The sequence below is a fragment of the Chiloscyllium punctatum genome, chromosome 3 (genome assembly GCF_047496795.1).
Source record: "Chiloscyllium punctatum isolate Juve2018m chromosome 3, sChiPun1.3, whole genome shotgun sequence".
NCBI classification, from domain to species: domain Eukaryota; kingdom Metazoa; phylum Chordata; class Chondrichthyes; order Orectolobiformes; family Hemiscylliidae; genus Chiloscyllium; species Chiloscyllium punctatum.
In genome coordinates, this window is record NC_092741.1 from 66547735 (window position 1) to 66570164 (window position 22430).

Below are 22430 nucleotides of genomic sequence, written 5' to 3' on the forward strand. Positions count from 1 at the left end.
TGTATTTTCACATATTATTTAAACCTAATAAAACAAACTTTACATTTTGAAATAAAACATCCATGAGCATCTTTTTACATGTAACCAAATTCTTTCCAGATTACACATAATGTCTGTGGCAACTATTTTTGGTCCTCCAATATATTAGTCTTACAATGCCAACAAAATAGACTTGCAGAAAAAAAATAGAACATGTATTAAATAAATTCTCATATCTTTATGAAGTGTATAAGTACTTTCATGCGATTTGAGAAAACCTAGTCTTAACCACACAATCTGCAGTAGTTCAGGAAGGTGACCTACCATCAATTTTCCACCTGTTTTAAGACTTTCTTTTCAAATTTCCTTTTCAACAAAAAAAATCTGTGATTATCATTTGTGATGACTATGTTTCAAAAATGCATTTAAAATATTTCCCAATCTATTTAAGAGTTATAACTATGTGCAGTTTGGTCAGTACACTTACTAGGACTTACTTTTTAAATTAACTTGCTTTGAAATGTTATTACACTGGGACTTGAACCCAGGCCTACTGGTTCAGGGTCACTATGAATGCCCCGCAAGATTTCCCTTAGAACATTACCTAGGTTTTGGAATTAACAGTTCAGTGATAATGCCAATGGGCTATCGGCTCCCCTTATAATGTCGGCATCACTGGGATTAGAGTCAAGATTAGAGTGGTGCTAGAAAAGCACAGCAGGTTAGGCAGCATAGACAGAGCAGGAAAAATCAACGTTTCGGGCAAAAGCCTCATTCCTGATGAAGGGCTTTTGCCTGAAATGTCAATTTTTCCTGTTCCTCGAAAGCTGCCTGACCCAGCTTTTCCAGCACCACTCTAATCTGGACTCTAATCTCCAGCATCTGCAGTACTCACTTCTGCCACCGTTGGGATTTGAATCCATGCTTACCAGCCAAGTGGTATAACCAGCTAAGCCATGACACTACCAAGCTACTACTAACATTACAATTGCATGGTAAATTGAAAACAAAACAAATATTTAAGACCTGTTAAACATTTTAAGTTCTCCTTACGTTCAAAACTAATCACTTAAATTTTGAGCCTCCTTGAAGACAATGAGTGTAATGAGGTGGTGATTGAAGCATGTATGGATCATGGTCCATCTTGTTAGCAGGGCAGTTTTGAGCTGCTTTTAAGATGATTTACATTTTAATTCTGTAATGTCGTGCCCAGATTTTCTGATTTTGGATGAATAGAACAAAAAAAACACCATTATAACAATTTGGAAACACCAATTCAATAATCCTCTCCAATTAATAATTAATTACCTTGTGGGTCCATGGTGCAAAGCCGTGAGTAAAGGCACATTGACACAGTGAATGACCAGAACAATTTCAGTCAGTGATAAATTCTTGACAGGATGAAGACGGGGAGGCTGAAAATTATATCTAGCTCATCATATTTTCCTCATGATAACTCTTGCAGCACTGAATTTATCATGAGTGAGCTCAGAGAGTGATCACTGATTCCCCTGTCCACTCCTGTTAACTGGAAATGAGCATATGCTTCTGAGACCTTGCAGACTTGGTGTCAAGCAAAGCTTTTCTCCTTTGTCTCATCTGGGCCTGCAACTAATCCATGGCTGCTTCTGACAAGAATAATAATATCCCGATTTCAAAAAGACACTAAAATGTAACAACACCCCATGGAAGTGACTGCAAACCTTTAAATTTTGGCTGTGCTTGCAACAATCTGGTTAGATTAACACGATCTTGCCTTGCCAAGCCACATTTTTATTAGCAATTATGCTGGAGAATGCATACAAAGTAAGCATTTTAAATAGGAGCTTCTTTAATTAATATTGCATTAATTAATGCAGTATTAACTAATTAACACTGCATCTACCATGTATTGGCCCACCTCATTCAACTGCCTAAACTGCACAGAAGTATCTCTGGATTTTTCTCATGGTTCATCCTCCTTTATAATCAGGTTAATCCTAACAGCCAAAAACAATGTACAATAGGTGTTTGAGTAATACAAAGGATTATTTGTACAACATCAAAGTGACTAGATGACACAAAGATTATTTTAAATTCATTGTCAGACTGGTTCCACTTAAAGGCACTAATATTGTAAATGCAACCAACAGAATTGTCTGTTTGTTTCACTGGCCAACACCATTTTATCAAGGCCAGTAGAAGCCAAGACTATGGATTCTAATTTCTATTAGAGTTGTAAAGTGTTAGGAGTTAAGCCACCTCACACATTTCATTTTGTCCATCAACAAATGCTTCTCCAGGTCTATCCTTTCCCATCACCTATTGGGAGTCTATCCGTTGATATTATGCATCTGTATTCCAGTCCTTGGTTAATTGTTGAGTCTGAGAATTACTTGCTGCAGATTTTTGGTGTGAAGGCAATCAACCGCGGTCATACAAAGTGGCACAGGCAGCCTGAGGGCCATCTGGTCCTGCTTCTGTTTCTTATGTTCTTGGAGTCTAACTATATTTAAATGCATGTTAAAGCTCTTAACACCAATGCTGTTTTCACTTCATACACTGCATATTGAACAGGGTTGGGGGCGGGGGGTGGCCTGCTCATCTGCCAACAACCTCAGCAAAAGAGCCACAAAAATGACAAAAGGTGTAAACAAGATAAGCACAGATCTTTTTTCCTGAGTTCCTTCAATTCTTCCAATTTGCTGCAAGGGGTTAGCCAATAGAGCCTGCTCTGCCATTTAATATAATTATCCTAACCATTCAGCTTGGAACTCTTCCCACTTTCTCCCATACCTTTTGATCCCTTTCACCCTAAAAGGTTGCATCTAACTCGTTCATGAACAATTCATTGATTTGGCCTCAGCTGCTTTCTATGGCAGAGAATTCTGCAGATTCACTGCTCACTGGCTGAAGAAATTTCTCATCTCAATTCTGAATGGCCTACACTGTATCCTTAGACAGTGACCCCATGTTATGGACTCCCAGTCATCTGGAACATCTTTCCTGCATTTATCCTGTCGAACCCGGTTAGATTTTTGTAGGTTTCCATGAGATCCCCCCAGTCTTTCTGAACTCTAGTAAATATAATCCTAACCAATCTGTACACTGCCATCCAAGGAATCAATCTGGTAAACCTTCATTGTATTCTTGCCATAGTCAGAAATCCTTTCCTCAGATAAGGAGACCAAAACTGTACACAATATCCCACATGAGGTCTTACCAAAGCCGTCTACAATTGCAGCAAGATATTCCTGCTCCTACACTAAATGCTGTCACTACTGAGGCCAACATATTATTTGTTTTCTTCAGCGCCTGCTGTAGCTGCAAGCTTACTTAGTGACTGGTGTACAAGGTCACTCAGATCGTGTTGCACCTTCCCCTTCCCCAATCGATTGCCATTCAGATTGAAAAAAAACTGTCCTCTTGTTTTTGCTACCAAAGTGGATAACCTCACATTTATCCACATTATACTGCATCTGCCATGTACTGGCCCACTCATTCAATTGCCCAAACTACACAGAATTGTGTTTTTCTCATGGTTCATCCTCCACCCAACTTTGTGCAGTCTGCACACTAGTCACATTTAATCCCCTCATCCAAATCATTAATGTTTGTGTGTAAATAGCTGGGGTCTATGCAATGATCTCTACTGTATCCCACACTAGGAAAAAGACCCATTTATTCCTGTTTCCTGCCTGCCAACCACTTCCCTTTCGATGTCAATACACCGCCTGTCATTCTCCATTTGAATGAAGAATTCTATCATTTGATGGCCACTCTTCGCTAAGGAGTTAAGCACAGCTGAATTGCCAATTATTCCTTTCTTATTGCACACACTTTGTTGGGCCGAAGGGCCTGTTTCCACACTGTTTCCACACCAACATACTGATCATTGAGCCATCATGTACACTCTCCCTCTATGGCATTGTTACAGATTTGGTTTGCCCAATCTATATGCAAGGTAAAGTTGCTCATATTACAACTGGAACTTTTTTTGTACGTGTCTCTAATTTCCTGTTTAATGACTTGCCCAAAATTATCAAAATGCTTCTTGGGTTTATACACTACCCTTGCTATCATTTTCTGCCCCTTGATAGTTCTAAACTCTATCGATATAGATTCCACTTCACTGGAACGGATATCCATCCTCAATATTGTGTTAATGTCTACTTTGACCAGCAATGCTACATCACCTCACTTTCCTCTGTCATTCCTAAAAACAAAAAACACTTGGATATTCAATTCTTATCCCTGATCACCCTGCAGCCTAATCTCTGTAATTCCAACCATATCATACCTATTTATACCTACTTGCAGGACTACAGGTCATTCTACTAATAATGCAACAGTTGTATTCCTGTAACCTCACTATAGAAAAATCACATTATGGAAAACCACCACAGAAAATTGTGCTGTGGAAGATTATTATGGAAAAATCACTGTAGCCATTCAGTAGAAAGCTTGCATTATCCAAACAACATCCACAATTCACCAATCGCATTATAGCCAATTTGTGTTGAAGAAATATGTATTATTCCAGAATGATCTGTAATTTAGAATTTTGACAGCACAGGAGGTCATTCCAACTAGCATGTCTGTGCCAGCTCCCAACAGAGCTACCCAACTAATCTCATTTTCTAGCCCCATCTCCATTGCCCTCTAAATTAATCATTTTCAAATATTTATCCAGCTCTCTTTTGAACCTCCTGTGGAATCAACCTCCAACTTACTCTCAGACAGCACATTCAAAATCCTAACAACTCTCTGAATAAAGCAGTTTCCCCTCATCTCACCCCTAGCTCTGTTGTTGACAATCTTGAAACTGTGGCCGTTGTTACTGACATAACAACTAATGGACATAGAATGTCCTTCTTTACCATGTCAAAATTGCTCATAATCTTTAATACCCCGATAAGGTCACTCCTTCATGCACTTTATTGTGAGTACTCTACATATTAAGACACAAGGCCTTAAAGGTCTTGCCTTTTTAATATTCTTGTCCCATTCATGTTATTTTGAACTGTGGCCCAGTTGGTTTCATGCCCTTGAATACTTTGTCCATCACTTTGCTCGTTACCATTGTCTTTTGCTTTTGCCCTAGTTTCCCTCGCTTGTCTCGCTGTGTAGGTTTTCATTCCCCTGCCATTTTTGTTTAAATCCTCCCCAACTGCTGCAGCAAATACTAGGACATCAGTTCCAGTCCTGCCCAGATGCAACTCCTCCAGCTTATACTGGTGCCATCTCCCCCAGTATTAATCTCAATTGCGCTCTGTGAAAAGGTTATCCCTCAGCTATATGGAAGAGAAAAAAAGAATTGATGCAACAAAACAAAACAAAAAACATTCTATTCCAGCAACTTTATTTTGATTTGATGAAACCTGTAACCATTACAAGCATTTTTGAAATACAGTACCCTTTTGATCATTATTAAATTTGGAACAGCACCATGACAGTTCAAGCGACATGGGAAATCTTCAAGTGATTGAAACTTGGGTAGGATGAGATTTGAAAGCCCAAAGCTGCAATATAATATCCAAATATTGCATTTGATAAGCACAATTGTCAGCTGTCCTGAATTTTCCGCCATCTGATGCTCAAAATTAATGCTGAAGAATCTCATACTAAATCTCTTGAAATTCAAGTTAATTACTTTAGCAAAAGTACCAGTGAAAGTCACAACATGTTCAATATGAGAAAGAAACAGGCCCTTATCGAATAGTCAATCACATTCATGCTGTTTTGGAAGAAAAAGGACTGGTGGGGCATTTAATTTCCAGTAACATTTTTACAACAGAGAAGAGTTTGACTTGATATGGATATCATTGTCTATGTTTACAACTGTGTCCATCAATATATCCCAAAAAAAGAAAATCAGTGTCACACTGCAATGTAAACAAATACAGTTTGTGTGACTAGAACAGAAATTCCAACAGCAGTCACTGATTCCTTCTAGCATATTCCCTTACATTTAGTATTAGAAAGTAATTTTTATTGCTATGATTGTCATTACATTTTTGTAGTTACCTAACATTCAAAGTATTTAATCAGAAAAAGAGTGGGCTCTATTTTAATTTCTGGACAGAAAGGCATCCAGAAATCTGACTGCAGACGATCTAAGTCTTGGTCAATTTGAACAGGTGGGCCTCATGAGCAAGCTGTTTGCCTATTTCCCATTTCTAACAGCCAGGAAATGCTTGCTTGCCAAGAAGATTGGGCAATAAGGAGGCCATTGTTCGCGACCTGCAGAAACAGTGCTCAGCTACACTGAGTGGGTAAGATGGCAGGAGAGTTGTGAACAGAGGGGTTGGGAGAAGCCGGAGGTGTTCTTATTGGCTTTTCTTATCTGGGTTTCAGTAATGCATCTGACTTGGCAGAAACGTCACCCTTGCTTCCCCCCACCACTTAGCATCCAAGTTAAAGCTATCAGCACCGGATCTGAATATGTAAGAAGGACCCGAGCATGTGCCCTTAAAATGAGTCATCCTGTTTGGAGAAGGAATAGAATAGTCCAATCACCTGTTTGCTTTTAATTGCCCTCAGTGTACCTCCCTCGTGAAAGCACCTGCAGAAATGCTGTTAAATATGCATTAAAATGACAGGCAACCCATTCTCAATCTTACCAGCCGCAAACTGAACAGAAGCAAGGATTTCAGTGTCGGTCACATTTAATACTCTCCATTTGCCAGTGAATTAGTGCCATGAGTGAATCTTACAGACATTGGGCTGCCAGCCACATCCGTAACACAGATGTCTAGAATTGAAAAGACTACTTTGGATAACAGGGGTAAAGAAATATTTAGTTGCAGCAAAATTAAACCCTAAAACATGTGTAAAATTCTGAAATTTATAACAAATCTAATGATTAATTTTCTGTATCTTTTAAACTGATGGAGTGCCTCTACTTAATGCATGGACTCTAAGCAAACTGCTTTTATTTTGTCAATGTTTGAATCATTGAGGCTTCTTTGGGCCAGGAGTAGGAATCAATTCGAAATTCATCATAGTCAGTGTTGTAAACCAGGGAGCTGATAAAAGCCGCTTTGTCTTCAGGTTCTGGGTACAGAGACGCTATTCCATTTCTAAATGCATATTCAGCAATCTGTTAAGAAAAGTAACACATGAGTCCTGCAGCTAGGTTAAAGTCATTTTATTCTTGAAGACGTTCAAATATTTCTAAACTACAACTGCATTGTCATCCACAGTTTTAAGAATAATTCAATTTGTACAAAAGGTAGATTTCACAGTTATTCCCATACCATTGATATAATCAGCTGGTAGATATTCTAAATATGCATTCCATATTTATCTCAGCAGGAAATGCCTCAATAAAAGCCTATTTCATCTATAGTTGATCCTACAGGGAAGCAAATTAGACATTTTAGAAATACCAACTATTGCAGATACTGCAATTCTGACACCATTAAGAAAAGCAGAAAATACCCAGCAGGTCCACTAATACTAGTGGAGGAAAAAAAGCACAGATAGTGTTTTGGGGCAATATCTTTCACTTAATTGCGAACATGCAGCTGTATTTTACCAGTAATCAGTTCTGATTTTGGAGAGATTGTTGGCAACCTGACAGGTTCTCAGCCCATTTTCTGCAATGCCTCATTAGCTGTGCACCACATCCTGCTGGCACCTCACTTGTGCTATCTTCTGCTCAGAGTTGGGAAAGTACTCACCATCCCAGAATGCATGTATCAGCTTTAAAACTCAACCATGCAGCAGGTCAGGTTCCAGTCAAGAGGTGCCCTACGCAGCGTTAAACAATGGGAGAGCAATAGAAACAAAATACTCCTAAGGGCACATAGGTGGCATGCCTGACACTTAACTGCAAATACAAGCTCTGGATTAGTGGTGCTGGAAGAGCACAGCAGTTCAGGCAGCATCTAAGTAGCTTCGAAATCGACGTTTCGGGCAAAAGCCCTTCATCAGGAATAAAGGCAGTGAGCCTGAAGCATGGAGAGATAAGCTAGAGGAGGGTGGGGGTGGGGAGAAAGTAGCATAGAGTACAATGGGTGAGTGGGGGAGGGGATGAAGGTGATAGGTCAGGGAGGAGAAGGTGGAGTGGATAGGTGGAAAAGTAGGCAGGTAGGACAAGTCATGGAGACAGTTACTGAGCTGGAAGTTTAGAACTAGGGTGAGGTAGGGACTGGGCGCCTCCTAGCAGAGCGCTTCAGGGAACATCTCCGGGACACCCGCACCGATCAACCACAACGCCCCGTGGCCCAACATTTCAACTCCCCCTCCCACTCTGCCGAGGACATGGAGGTCCTGGGCCTCCTTCACCACCGGTCCCTCACCACCAGACGCCTGGAGGAAGAACGCCTCATCTTCCGCCTCGGAACACTTCAACCCCAGGGCATCAATGTGGACTTCAACAGCTTCCTCATTTCCCCTTCCCCCACAGGCATAAGCCTGAAACGTCGATTCTCCTGCTCCTTGGATGCTGCCTGACCTGCTGCGCTTTCCCAGCGACACATTTTTCAGCTCTGATCTGCAGTCCTCACTTTCTCCATATGATGTGTTGACTACTGACCAAGATAGAGACCTGAAGGAGCATGCAGTGAACTAGAGTCACTCTGATCTTGAGCTTGGACATTGTCAACATCTAGTTTCTTTCCAGCAGGTAGGAGAATAGGAAACTGCACATTAAGGCTAGATTACATACTAATTGGCATAATAATACATGTAACACTTTGACCACTCACGAGTGAGATTCTGGTCTTGCTATTCAGAACTCAGCAGCAGAATCTGAGCTTTTTATTCAATTCAAAGAATCTCATTTCTGATCTCACCATATTTCTTCAATTGATTTGCCACTGCCCATGTTGTTCAGGGGCTAGGAAGATTCTGCCTTTTGACGTTTTTTCCCTCTGTAGATGCTGCCTGACTTGAGATTATTTTGATATCCTGTTCTGACTTCCGGGAACTTAGAGGTTTAGGTATTTTGCTCACAAATTATGAAGTGAGCCATTTGGCTCCTGAACAACATTCCATCTCATCCAATGCTCCTTCTTTATACCTGCTCCTTGTCAGGCACAAGGTTCCACATAAACAAAATGCATTCCAACACTTCTCCCACACACAATCACTACCCTGTCACTGATTGGTAGATGCCTGGTTCCACAAATTTCAACTCCATCTTGTTTAGCTAGGCCTCACCAGAGTTTCCCTGTCTGCTCAATGTTCCCTACCACATCCTGAAGTCTAAGTATGGCTGCTAGTTCACAGGCTGTCTATAATCTCTACAAATGACTCCATTTAACAGTGGCAACATATCTCACCCTTATAAGATAAACATTCTAATTTTTCACTAGGGCTTTTATGTACTTCCTGTGTTCCTCTCACGACATCAGCAGCATATTGGGCACCACGCCCTCTTTACTGTTGCTCATCATCAAATAATCACTCATCATTTACTTCTACTAATTTGACAACTTGTTCCTCCCACATTCTGCATTTGTAGAATAATTTAACCAAGAGGGAGGTCACACAATACGGAGTTTGTGTCAACACTTCTGACTAATTCTTTCCCTCCTCCTTTGGAATGGTTGCACTTGTTGTATATATTGCACATGGTTCTTTTGTCACTCAAACTGTAAACTGGTGAGAGCATCATCCTCTGGAAACAGCCCCTCAGCCACTGGAAAACGTTACTATTTATTAAATCGATCCCAATCCAGCATCATTTTAAAGACCTTCGTCAAACCCTCTCAGACTTAAAGAGCAACTTTAAGCTCTTCAGTCTATCCATGTCACGATAATCTCCCCCTCCAACTACCAATCCCTGGAACCATTCTTGTAACTCTCTTCCGCTTTCCCTCTGAATTCATCATATCCTTTCTAAAGTCTGGGACCCAGAGCTGAACACAATACTCCAGCTGGGATTAAACTAGTGTGTTTACTTTTCTTAAATGATTTAACTTAACATCCTGGCTTTTGTACTTCTAATGTTTCTATTTATAATGTCCAGGAACCCACTTGCTTTATTAATTGCTTTGTTAACTTGCCCTGCCACCTTGAGGATTTGTGTACCAATAACCGAGCTCTTCCTGTTCTTCAATTCCCTTTCATCTCATGGACTTTGCTGCCTCAACTCTCTTCTGTCTTGTTCCTCACTCTCACAGCATTCCTTGTGTCCTTTCTCCTGCACCTGCCTTCGCTGCTCATTTCCCCTCTTCCCTCTGCCTCCTCACCCTTATCTGCACCCAACTATCCTGCCCTTTAACCCTGATAGCTCTGAATACTTGTGTCTGTTTATAGACGATGGGAATTGGAATCTTAATAAAATCAAACCAGTGTAGAGAAAATAATCTGGTGTGTCTTGCTAGTGTCAGTAGTTTTCATATTGGAGTCTCTCAAAAATTTATATTGATTAGAACAAATGAAATATGCAGGTTTCAACTGAAAAACAGGTAAAATTAACAGGAAGAAAAAAGGTCATTACCTTCACAGCCACCGCTAGGGACGTAGCTCTGATGGTGTCCAGTGGAGGATACAAGCGACCTTCAGCCAAATGCTCCTCAAGTACCTGCTCAACTATAGTCTGGAATACAAGAGCAAAAACTCATGGAAGATCTGACTTTCTGCAACATTTTACAAATAAAACAATGCTCTTGATAAGGCAAGAATGATATTTCTTGATTGCTTGCCCTGGAATTTTGCAAAGTTGTGGAAACTATGGGCCTTTTAAATTGGTGGGGATGGGCCCAATTGCAGGAGTGCTGCTACATTTCCCTGTGACCTCAACTTCTTGCAACAGAAGGAGGGGGAGGAGTAGGGAGTGGGCCTATATGTTTTGGGATTCTGGTCCTGACCAGCCCCAAAGGGATTAACATCTCCTCCTAACCCTTTACCAATTCCTCACATGGTTTCCTTGCAGTTGGAGCAAATTCTGTTACACTCAGTTCACAGTCACTGACAGGATGCATGAGACAGTGCATGCATGGGAACTTTCTGAACGTTGATTTCAGAAAGACATGCTTGTGTCCTCAAGCCTTTTATTTCCACCTCCAAACCCAAACCCAAATGTCCATCATACCCTCCATGAGGACTAATGATATCCCATCCAATCCCAATGATCCCTCAGTACTTCCAAGGCAAAGGATGTTCTGCACCCATCCCATGAATTTCATATCATCCATTCATTCCCTCCATCCAAATTCCACACTCTTCCATTGAGCCCCCAAGGGTTCCTAATACCATTGATGTCAACTCATAGCTTTTATGCACCCATTCACCTCAAGTGGAACAATGAGCTCTATAGCAGGTGTGCAAATACTTACAAAAACTGCCATTCCTCACATTCTCTTATAACAAAGATTGCTGTTAAACAGCTTTACAAAGATGTCAATCAACAAGACCTGTAACAGATCAATAGCAGGAAGTGCAAGCACTTGACACCACGTTATCATCATGTATAACTAAACAAAATAGATCTATGAAAAAAAACTGTCAATCTAGAAATGCATTCCTTTCTGTGTATTTCTTTCAACAAGTTGTTGCAAGTCTTGTCTCTCAGCCAAGCACACACAAATAAAACAGAAGGGGTCTTTGGATGGTGTCCTTGGCTTCGATGCAGAAGATTAGGATTCAAGTTTGAACTGTCCCAGACGTGGGTCACACCACATCCAAACAGGTTTATTAAATATGTAGTGTGGCATGTCCCAGTGCAAATACTGACAGAACTCTCAATTCCTGTATCTGAGCACTGAACAGTCCCAGTCCTTGACTTGCCTCTCCCCTGAAAGACCGAGGGATGGCTACATTTTCCAGAGAGATACCAGGCTCAATCATTCTCTGTTCATTCTGGGATGTTAAATGCCTGACAATTTCTAGCTCCGTGCACCATGTTGTCTTAAAAAAAAATTACTCCTCCGCTCCTAACCAACCTCAGCCTCAATTTCATCAATTTTCTGAACCCCTGTTGAATACATTTATCTTATCCTGCTAATGTCAACAAAATGTTAAAAATAAGCAGCTTCTTTCAGTGCTCACTATGGCGAAACTGTGGGGTTTACCCAGTTAAACAGCTCAACACAAAGGGAAGTCCCACTGAAGTTACAGTAACATAGCATAAGATCAAGAGATAGCAATACCTTAAGCCATTTTTTAAAAAAGTGTTACATTTGCTTAATTTCAACCTGAATATTTGCAATTCATCAGGCACATAGTGGGCTTATTAACAACAGTGAACCCTTGACCATTCATGCAAACACACTCCAGCGGTCTGTACTTTCAGGGTGTTCTTGATAAACATGTCATGATGGTAAATTGACAATATTATCTTCAAACATACAGGAAACACAAGGTGAAAGAAAGGACAAGGAAACAAAGCCTTTAAAAAACAAAAGAAATGACTGAGGGAGAAAAAGTGGAAGATCCAAAATGCTTCACTGCAGTTTCAAAGGGAAAGGCTGCTTCAAAGCAGCTTTGTCACAATCACTTTGGCCCAAATTGCTGCAGGAAGTATCTCTGAAAATAACATCTGCACTGAATAATGAATGGAAATATGAGGACGACCAAATGGGTGTGCTAATAATGCAATTGCGAATGTGAAAGTTACACATTTGTTTTCATACAAACTATCAGATCTAACATAGCATTGCTGACAGGGTGATGACTTTTCATTAGGTGGCCATGCAGCACACAAGTTATATAGCTGGCACTCTCCTTAATTATATCATTCACACCGGGTGAGTCAGGTTAATCCTTGTCCAGCTTCGGAGTTTGAATTTAAAAGAGAGAGGGAGGTGTTGCTGCCAATTCAATAAATATATTCTTCAATGTATAAAATTGTTGGCATGAGAAATAATGTCCCTTAAAAAGTAAACAGTTTTATTGCCAGCACTCTCTCAGGCAAAGATACAGAAATTATTAAAGATTTATGAGCTACTACTTATTAATGAAAAAAAAGAGAAGCAAGCAACTATGAGCAATAAAACTCTGTAGGGCATCAAAACTTAAAACCAGGCCAAGTAATGAGTCACAAAAAAAACATTTCACAGATTGACCAGGGGATTGTTTATAGCTGTTCAACAGTAGCTGCTGTGGCAAGGATTCTCACTAAAGCAACTATTCTGAAGTAATATCAAAGCAAAACACTAGAGATGCTGGAATTTCAAAATAAAAGCAGAAACTGCTGGAGAAACCCAGCAGGGCTAGCAGCATCTGTACAGAGGGAAACTGAGTCAGCATTTGGAGCCCAGAATGACTTCTCTAGAACTCTGAAGTAACAGCTTGTTTTCTTAGAAACAATAGCATCAATTCGAAATTCTTCCTCAGACACTCGGTCAACAATAATGAAGGCCAGGTAAATAGTGCTGTGAAGAAGGCATATGTCTTGCTGGGCTTTATTGGTAGAGGAATAGAGTTCCGGAGTCCTGAGGTCATGTTGCAGTTGTATAAGACTCTGGTGCGGCCTTATCTGGAGTATTGTGTACAGGTTTGGTCGCCATACTATAGGGAGGATGTGGAGGCACTGGAACGGGTGCAGAGGAGGTTTACCAGGATGTTGCCTGGCATGGTAGGAAGATCCTATGAGGAAAGGCGGAGGCACTTGGGGCTGTTCTCATTGGAGAAAAGGTGGTTTAGGGGAGATTTGATAGAGGTGTACAAGATGATTAGGGGTTTAGATAGGGTTGACAGTGAGAACCTTTTTCCATGTATGGAGTCAGCTGTTACTAGGGGACACAGCTTTAAATTAAGGGGAGGTTGGTATAGGACAGATGTTAGGGGTAGATTCTTTACTCAGCGGGTTGAGAGTTCACGGAATGCCCTGCCAGTATCAGTGGTGGACTCTCCCTCTTTATGGTCATTCAAGCGGGCATTGGATAAGCATATGGAGGTTATTAGGCTAGTGTAGGTTAGGTAGGCTTCGGTCGGCGCAACATCGAGGGCTGAAGGGCTTGTACTGCGCTGTATTTTTCTATGTTCTATGTTCTATGCTTCTAGTGCAAGTTCAAATCAGACAAGCTCAGTTTTGATGAGAAAGGTTCAAAAGGTAGAGGGGAAAAAGGGAGTTGGAGGCAGGAGAAAGATGATGATGGGGGAAAGAGGGAAATGGAGGAAAGAGGAGTCAGAGAGAGAGACAGACAGAGATTCTTCAGCCCTTTTGAAACAAACAAGAGCTCAGTCATATGACTGTTCTCAGAGAGCTCCGTAGATTCTATCTCCAAATAAACAAAAACGTCACCCTTGACAAGTACAATATTTTAGCTGTTGTAAGTCAGTGCCCTTTATTTTCTTCTTTTCAAAAAATAGATATCCAGCAGATAATATTAAAAATAATAATCATTTACAAGTCCAGAGCTTGAGTATATGAAACACCATCATTAACAGAACGCTGCTGTTGTAATTCCAGGTAAGGCTGTGTTCCAAAGACTGGTGGATAATATCAAACAGCATTTCCCTTTGGCTGCTTGCACCAAGGTAGGACTGTCTGTACCCAACCATCTCATGCTTGTAAAATGCGTAAAGCAGGTGCCCAATATTAGATGTGATTTCAAGATTGGAAAATATTTGTTAAATAATCCTGAGGAGTGAATGAATAAATACACTGATAACCACATTAAGATTGTCATTCAAACGTACAGTGTGGCACACTTATATTCGCTGCGATCCAAGATATTAATGCACAATTTCATGCTTTTTTCAGATAGAAAAAACAACCACGTACACTGCAGCTGTTCCAAACTCAATAAAATAGGTGATAGCTAGTCTCTAGTTTCTCAACCTTGACCATTAGTCAACCTAACGGTATTAACATTTAAACAAAGCTTGGCAGTTAATGGTCAGTCATCATTAACTGGTGCAATATCCATGGTAACACCTTTGCCAATGAACATTCACTTGCCAACCAATCAGCTCTCTGCTACCATACAGCATAACTGTTGTTTTTCCTCTACTTTAGTACTTTTTGCAAATTGCCCTGATAACCAAAAGATTAAAAGCTTGATAAAATGTGTGCTAAAAATTAACACTTTAGATAACACATCTTTATAACAATGCCATAATTCGACATACAGGGGGCCCCAATTAATGAATGTCCAATTTACAATCACTCTCATCTAAACACAATTCCATACTGCAATGGAATTTCACAAATCTAATCTATTATTGTACTTATGAACAATTCCTTCATATTGTTTTGCATTCTGCTCCAAATTGCATAAAAATGACTTGCAAACAGATGCCAGAATAGAACCCAGGGAATGCCTGTATATATGTACATGACCCCTTACACTATAGGGGTTAAACATCATACCTTATTGAAGAGTCTTAGCTCCACAATACATTTGTATGATTTCCAACCAATCTTGTGGAAAAGCTCTGAAACATCTTAATTTAAATGTTCAACTATGGAGGGGAACGAATCTTGATATGTGGTAAGAAGTGGGAAGCAGAATTTTGGATGATCTGAAGTTTAAAGGATAAATTGTGGGGGACTAGGCTAAAGTGATTGTTTCAAACTAAATTGTCCATAAAAATTGCATTTTAATTCAATGCTTCTTCATTCTGAAGATTTATTTGTGCCTTTGACAATAGTGAAGTAAAATCTGGATTATAAAATGGAATTGTGTGCACTGTTTTTGCCATATTTTAGTTGTAAACATCAGTGGGTTGCAGTAATCTTCAGACACTAGAGGGCACAACAGAGCTGCAGGTGGTAGGCTGCAAATTAAATGAGAAAAATATGAAGTTGACGATATCGTACGTCACATTAGCTCTAAAAAAATTGCTTGTAGTATTTGCCGCTTTCACAAAAGCGCCTGATTATCAATCATGAGCTTGTTTAGCCAAACAGTTAATTCCCTCTGAAAAGAAAACTGCTACTAAATGATATCTAATTAAGGATTAGAACCATAGCCTTCTCAACTTTCTTTGCTAAAATAAACCTCAAGTTCAGATCTAAATTTATGAATATAAACCTCAAAAGGACTAAAATCTCCCCTATACTGCTTTGTCAAACTTCATCTTTGGAATAACAGTAGAATTGCTCATGAGACACCAGGTTTTCATTACTGACATGGGCTGCCCCACTCAGGAAAACCCTAACTTGCTGGAGAGGATTCAGAAGAAATTGACCAGGATGTTACTAGCAATGGAGGGTTTGAGATATGAAGTGTTGGATCGGCTGGGACTTCTTTCATTGAAGCGTAGGAGGTCGAGAGGTGACCTTATAGAAGTTCATAAGATCAAGGAGGGTATGGATAGGGTGAATGGCAGGAATCTCCCCTCGGGTACGGATTTTCAAGACTAGCGTGAAAGGAGAAAAATTTGAAAGCAACATGAGGGGCAATTTTTTTTTGCACAGAGTGTGGTGCATGTGTGAAATGAACTGCCAGAAGTAGTGATGGATGCAGGTACAATTACAACTTTCAAAAGACATTTGGCTAAATTCATGAATAAGAAATGTTTGGAGGCATATGAGCCATATGAATATAAACTTCATTTGGCTCAGTTTACTTTGGGATTGTGGTTGACATGGACTGAAGGGTTTGTTTTCGTGCTGTATGTTTCAATGACCGTGTACATGTATATCTGTGTGCGTGTGAGAGGGAGAGAGAGAGAGAAAGAGGAGAGAGAGAGAAAGAGAAAGAGGAGAGAGAGAGGAGAAAGAGGAGAGAGTGTGAGTGTGGGGGGGGGGGGGGTGGTGGTGGTGGGCATGGTGATGTAGTTACTCAGATGCCTCACCTTTGAAGGCAGTCACAATAAATACCTCTGATCTAGTCTGTGATCAATAGCAGTAGGACGTGACAACAAGTCCTGTGGTTCGAGGTTCTTGCAGCTTGTATGGTTGACAGGAGGGACTAATGTGGATGAAAAAGCTGACTACAGCAAGATGATCCACTTAAGTGGAAAGTGGGAGAGGGGGTACAAAGGTTGTATTATACATCATAGTCCTCTACAGCTAAGAAAGGAAATCTCTAAGGCTGTGCTGCATGCACAGTATCAAATTTAAAGACATTTCTTTGAGGGCAGAGGAGGCAGATCCAGTTGTCATGCTTCACATGGGTGTCAATGACAACATAGGTAGGACTGAGAAAGAGGTTCGGCTGAGGTAATATGTGGAATTTGAGGCTAAACTAGGAAACAAAATTACAAAGGAAATAAGATCAGAGGATTGAAGGCTTGGCTCACAAATTGGTGTGGGGGAAATTGGTTTTGATTCGGGGCACCTGGAACTTGTATGGAAGAAAGGAAAAGCTGTGTCATTGTGCTGCTTTAATCTGGGCCTAACTAAGACCAGTGTCCTAGTAAGTCAGATAACAAGCTGTTGAGAAGCATAGAAACAAATTGTGTCAAATTTAGCAACCATATGCTCAGGCCCTTCATCCAAGTCAATTATATACATTTTAAGCAATTGAGGCCCGAGTATTGATCCTTTGAGACACCATTCATTACATATTGCCAAGCAGAAACCCATTCATTTGTACCTATTGTCTTTCCTGTGCTAGCAAGTCAATCTTCTGTCCATAGGCTTTACTTTTCGACAATTTTTGATATGGTACCTTTTGGTAATGTAAATACAGTAGATCCTCTTACACTACATGTTACTTCCTCAAAGAGCTTCAATCAATTGGTTAAATACGATTTCCTTTTCCTAAAATCCTGTTACTTTTGCCTTAGTGAGCTGGTGTTTTGTGTTCTGATATATTGTATTTATTAATAGTTCTTCTGTTTATGAACCCACCCAGGCCCCTCAGCCCCCATGCCAGCTTGTGCTCCTTATAGATTCCACACCATCTTCATAGCCACTCACTTAATATCCATCATGTGCAGACATTAGGTTTCAGAATGAGGTTAAATAAAGCAGATAATAATCTAACAGCGTTTGCAGTCGTTATGTAGTTGACATAAAAAAATAAACACCCCTTGTGAATGTTGTGGTTCTGTTCGCCGAGCTGGGAATTTGTGTTGCAAACGTTTCGTCCCCTGTCTAGGTGACATCCTCAGTGCTTGGGAGCCTCCTGTGAAGCGCTTCTGTGATGTTTCCTCCGGCATTTATAGTGGCTTGTCTCTGCCGCTTCCGGTTGTCAGTTCCAGCTGTCCGCTGTAGTGGCCGGTATATTGGGTCCAGGTCGATGTGCTTGTTGATAGATTCTATCAACAAGCACATCGACCTGGACCCAATATACCGGCCACTACAGCGGACAGCTGGAACTGACAACCGGAAGCGGCAGAGACAGGCCACTATAAATGTCGGAGAAAACAGCACAGAAGCGCTTCACAGGAGGCTCCCAAGCACTGAGTATGTCACCTAGACAGGGGACGAAACGTTTGCAACATAAATTCCCAGCTCGGCGAACAGAACCATAACAACGAGCACCCGAGCTATAAATCTTCTCCTAAACTTTGAACCCCTTGTAAATTCTATTCAAAGCTGTTGAATCACAGATGGTTAATCTTTTATAAAAGCAAACTTGTAGTCTAACCCTACATGGAAAACAGTTATCTTTGAATAGCCTTAAAACTTTCAACAAACTGTGAATGAACAATGAATGAACCGGAGATAATTTTAGCCTTTGAATATCAGCCAAGTGTTCGCAATTACATAATAATAGTTGTTTGGAAATGGTAAATAAAAAACCAAGGGTCATTCAGTTTCATGCTTTTTTCTTAACCCATACCAAGATTACATTCAGCCAGTGAAGATCTTTATATCTCGACAGCTTGGTCTACACAGCAGGCCATTTAAAATACTTAAAAACATTATCCACCCTTCAAGAGCATTTACTCCACCAATTCACAACTCCCATATTTCGGTTAAGTCCTTCTAATAGCCAAAATGGATTTTGAACTCAGCACATTGTCCAAATGGGCCTATTGAGTTCAGATTTCTCTCGGTGGGCTTTTTGCTCCACCCCTTTCCCTTGTCAGCAAATAATGGGATCTGCAAACATCTAGGAGGTAAAAACAATGACTGCAGATGCTGGAAAGCAAATACTGGATTAGTGGTGCTGGAAGAGCACAGCAGTTCAGGCAGCATCCAACGAGCAGCAAAATCGCTGCAAATATCTAGCCCATTATTTGGATACCAGCCCTGCTGGTGATCAGAACAATAATAATTTCATTTCATTTATAGGCAGACAGCCCTCAAGGCAGGTTCAGCCTTGAAACCTACTTGCAATAACTCTTACTGGAAACTTTCAGCATATGAAATCTACCATCGTCATCCCTTTTTTCACTTGTTCACTTTGGCTGAAACAATCTCTTTTGCTAGCTGCAGAACCATCCATCAGTTGAACATTCACTTTAGTTTGGTTCAGCTTAGAAGATGGATGGACAAGTTAATGTGAAAAAAACAAAGCTGAATAAGACAGGGGGAAAAAACCTAGGGGTGACTTTCAGCCATATTGCCTGTGCAGTAAATTGCAAAACTGATTGCTGTCTCTTGATCCTATCCAGTTGGCTCTAAAATAGGTCTCAATGCACTTGTTTATTTAGTTGCCTGGGTAGTATCAGTGAAAATCCCTATTGGGTTTTTTTGCTATTTGAATACTTCGCCTTCCTTTCAATGCTGATGACATCTTTAGATTAAAATGTCCTCTTTCCCAGCTGGGAAAACATTGTCCCTTTAGTGTTGGAGTTCAAACTGTTCTATTAATTTCTCTCTACTGCAAGTAAGTTTTAAAAACTGTAACTAATTCGGCTACACTATTGTGTCAGGTCTCTTTACCCCAAGCAATGCAACAAGAGATTAAAAAAAAATATGGGTTATGTTCGCAATTGTATTATGTACTTCAATAAAACACAAGACAAAATTATGAAAGAAACAAGAAAACAAAAAAAAACACTTACTTCCCTTTATACAAATAGTATATAATGAGAAAGGCAAGTAAACTCAATGTTTGTACAAGGATATGATTCAGAACCTTTACAACATAATCCCTGGTCAGAGATGGTTCTTTACTCTGACATTAAGTTAACTACTGTCCAAGTGGCAAAAACATGGAATATTTTTGTTCTGCTTTTACAAAATCACAAGTGAGAAATAATGCCAGCTATCACAGATTAACTTAGAATCCTTACAACATGGATGCAGGCCATTCAGCCCATTAGTCCACACCAACCCTCTGATTCATCCATTATCCTATCCCTGCAAGCCTATATTTCCCACGGCTAATCGATCTAACCTGCACATCTTTGGACTGTGGGCCCATGCAGACACTGTGCAAACTCCATACAGGCAGTCACCCGAGCTGGAATTGAACCCGGGTCCCCAAAGCCATGAGGCAGCAGTGCCAACCACTGAGCCAAGTTACATGTAATTGTTTTTGTATCAGACATCATCTTACCACAAGAAATACTGTTTATTAATCAAAGATCCTGCCTGTTTCAGTTGCTGCACACAGGGTAGTGTGGAAATGGTACACACATTACTGAACAGCTAAGCTTGCTTTGGCTCAACTGTGTGACGAAATATGAATGCAATTGCTCTAGTGTTTCTGCACTGCACTAACATTAAATTGAATGTGTCTGGATAATGTTAAATCACAAAGAAAATAGACTTCAGATGCCAATAAAGCTTTAATAAAGGTTAAGGCATGGTGCAGTGCAATGTGCTATCACCCACAAGCTGGATAGGAGATCTGCTGCAGCAGTCTGGGTAACAGCTGCCCGGTATCTGGAATGCACTCACCATGATACAAGAAAGACTGTTTAACATGGCTATTTTATTTCAGAAATAGTCATTGACACACTTCTGCATGTGCACAACAATTTGATTTGAAACACACAGTTTAATGTATATTAATTCACACCCTTCATGAATGCAGCTGTTTCAAGTGTTTAGCAATTTCACTCCCATCAACCAACTATTTGCTGGATTTGTTTTGACATCTGTCTACCAGTCTTCGAGGAAGGGTTCTTCAAAACACCAAACATCTCACTGCAGAGGTATGCACTGATTGGCAAGTGTATTGAAAGTGGCAAAACAAAATCTCTGACCTAATTATCAGCTCCCCCAGCCACTGGAAGATTACTAAAGGCAAGAGCTACTAAGCACACTTTCACGTCTAATTATCTCCAACCCCCATTTTCTCCAATGTTAGGCACAATGAAGCCAAAGCTTTAATGAAAATTTAAAAAGGTAAGAACTGTTACTTGTCACCAACTTTTTAAAATTAGAAATACAATTTAAACTGTTACATAAAATAATGAGGAAATACGGTGTTACATTTTTGAAGTACCCGGCATTAAACTCTCTTTTGACTCATTGAGACCAACATTGGCTAATTATTTTAGTCTTTCATGTGGTTTGCACTGTTCCCAATTCTCGATTCTATTATGTAACATTAAGATAATTTCTCAATTCTTCTATAAATGTATTGAGTTTTAATGAGGAACATTACATGTGCGGATTACTGTATAATAATCTCCATCTGCTGGAAATACACACATTTAAAATGCCGGGTAAGGAGACGGCCAGGTTTAGCTTCAATTCCCAGAGGAATTAAACTGCCAATTCTCACTTTCTAACCTCACGCAGCATGGAATACTGTTAGTAATAATGGAGTAATGTTCCCAGCACAAGATGCCACTGTCAGCAAGTGAGGAGAATTGAGGGGAGGGGATTAAGAGAGTCACCATTATTTCATATCTCATTTCTACAGGTCTCAGAACAAAGGACTAAGCAAATCAGATGTCTATACAAAAATTATTTTTACCAAACTGTTTAATGGATTACAGCAATAAAGTCAGTAATCAGCATCCCGTCATATATTGCACTGGCCACAGTATAGATATTACTTGCAGGTTTTGCATTCTCTAACGTAGATTCAAGTGAACTATTGTTGCAGGGAAAAAGTGAGGGCTGCAGATGCTGGAGATTAGAGTTGAGAGCGTGGTGCTGGAAAAGCACAGCAGGTCAGGCAGCATCCGAGGAGCAGGATGAATCGCGTTTCGGGAAAAAGTTGATGAAGGGTTTTTGCCTGAAACGTTGATTCCGCTGCTCCTCGGGTGCTGCCTGACCTGCTGTGCTTTCCCAGCACCGTACAGTGAACTATTGGTGTAGTCAGTCAACCAAACATGGGAGGAGGAAAGCAAAACCAAAACATTCCAACCATGGCAGAAGAATGGCTCTGAACACAGAGTCAAAACAACTTTGTCAGGGAGTCAGCTTAGGCCATATTTAAGTCTCTAACATTCTGGGAGGGTTATTAGACACAGGAGAATCAAGGCAGTTTTATTTAATCAGAGAGACTGCGTTAAAGGCAAAGTAAACTGATGTAAATTGCTTGCAAGTAGTTGATTTTTAAACAGGTACTAGATTCCCACTGCTAATGATTGAGATGAAAAGCAAGCAGGATACTCATCACCATAACTGCCAGCGATCTAACATGCAGCCTCTCAAGATTCTTCAAACCCACCACCTGCCTTCTTGCTAGCTCCTGAAGGCACTACAAAATCCAACCCACAGTGTGGCAGAGCAGGATATCCATGTGTAATGTCTCCAGGTCGGA

At 40.3% G+C, this 22430-nt stretch overlaps 1 protein-coding gene across 2 annotated transcripts in view; it reads right to left on the bottom strand.

The window, feature by feature from the left end:
* Positions 1-5303: 5303 nt before the first annotated feature.
* Positions 5304-22430, bottom strand: part of me1 (malic enzyme 1, NADP(+)-dependent, cytosolic) — a 420143-nt gene continuing 403016 nt past the window's right edge. For both annotated transcript variants that reach the window (XM_072554540.1, XM_072554546.1), the window contains exons 13-14: positions 10412-10510; positions 5304-7060 (exon numbers count right to left, since the gene is read on the bottom strand). In XM_072554540.1, the coding sequence (XP_072410641.1) occupies positions 6893-7060; positions 10412-10510 (267 nt within the window). In that variant the 3' untranslated portion in view covers positions 5304-6892. The remainder of the gene's footprint in view (positions 7061-10411; positions 10511-22430) is intronic.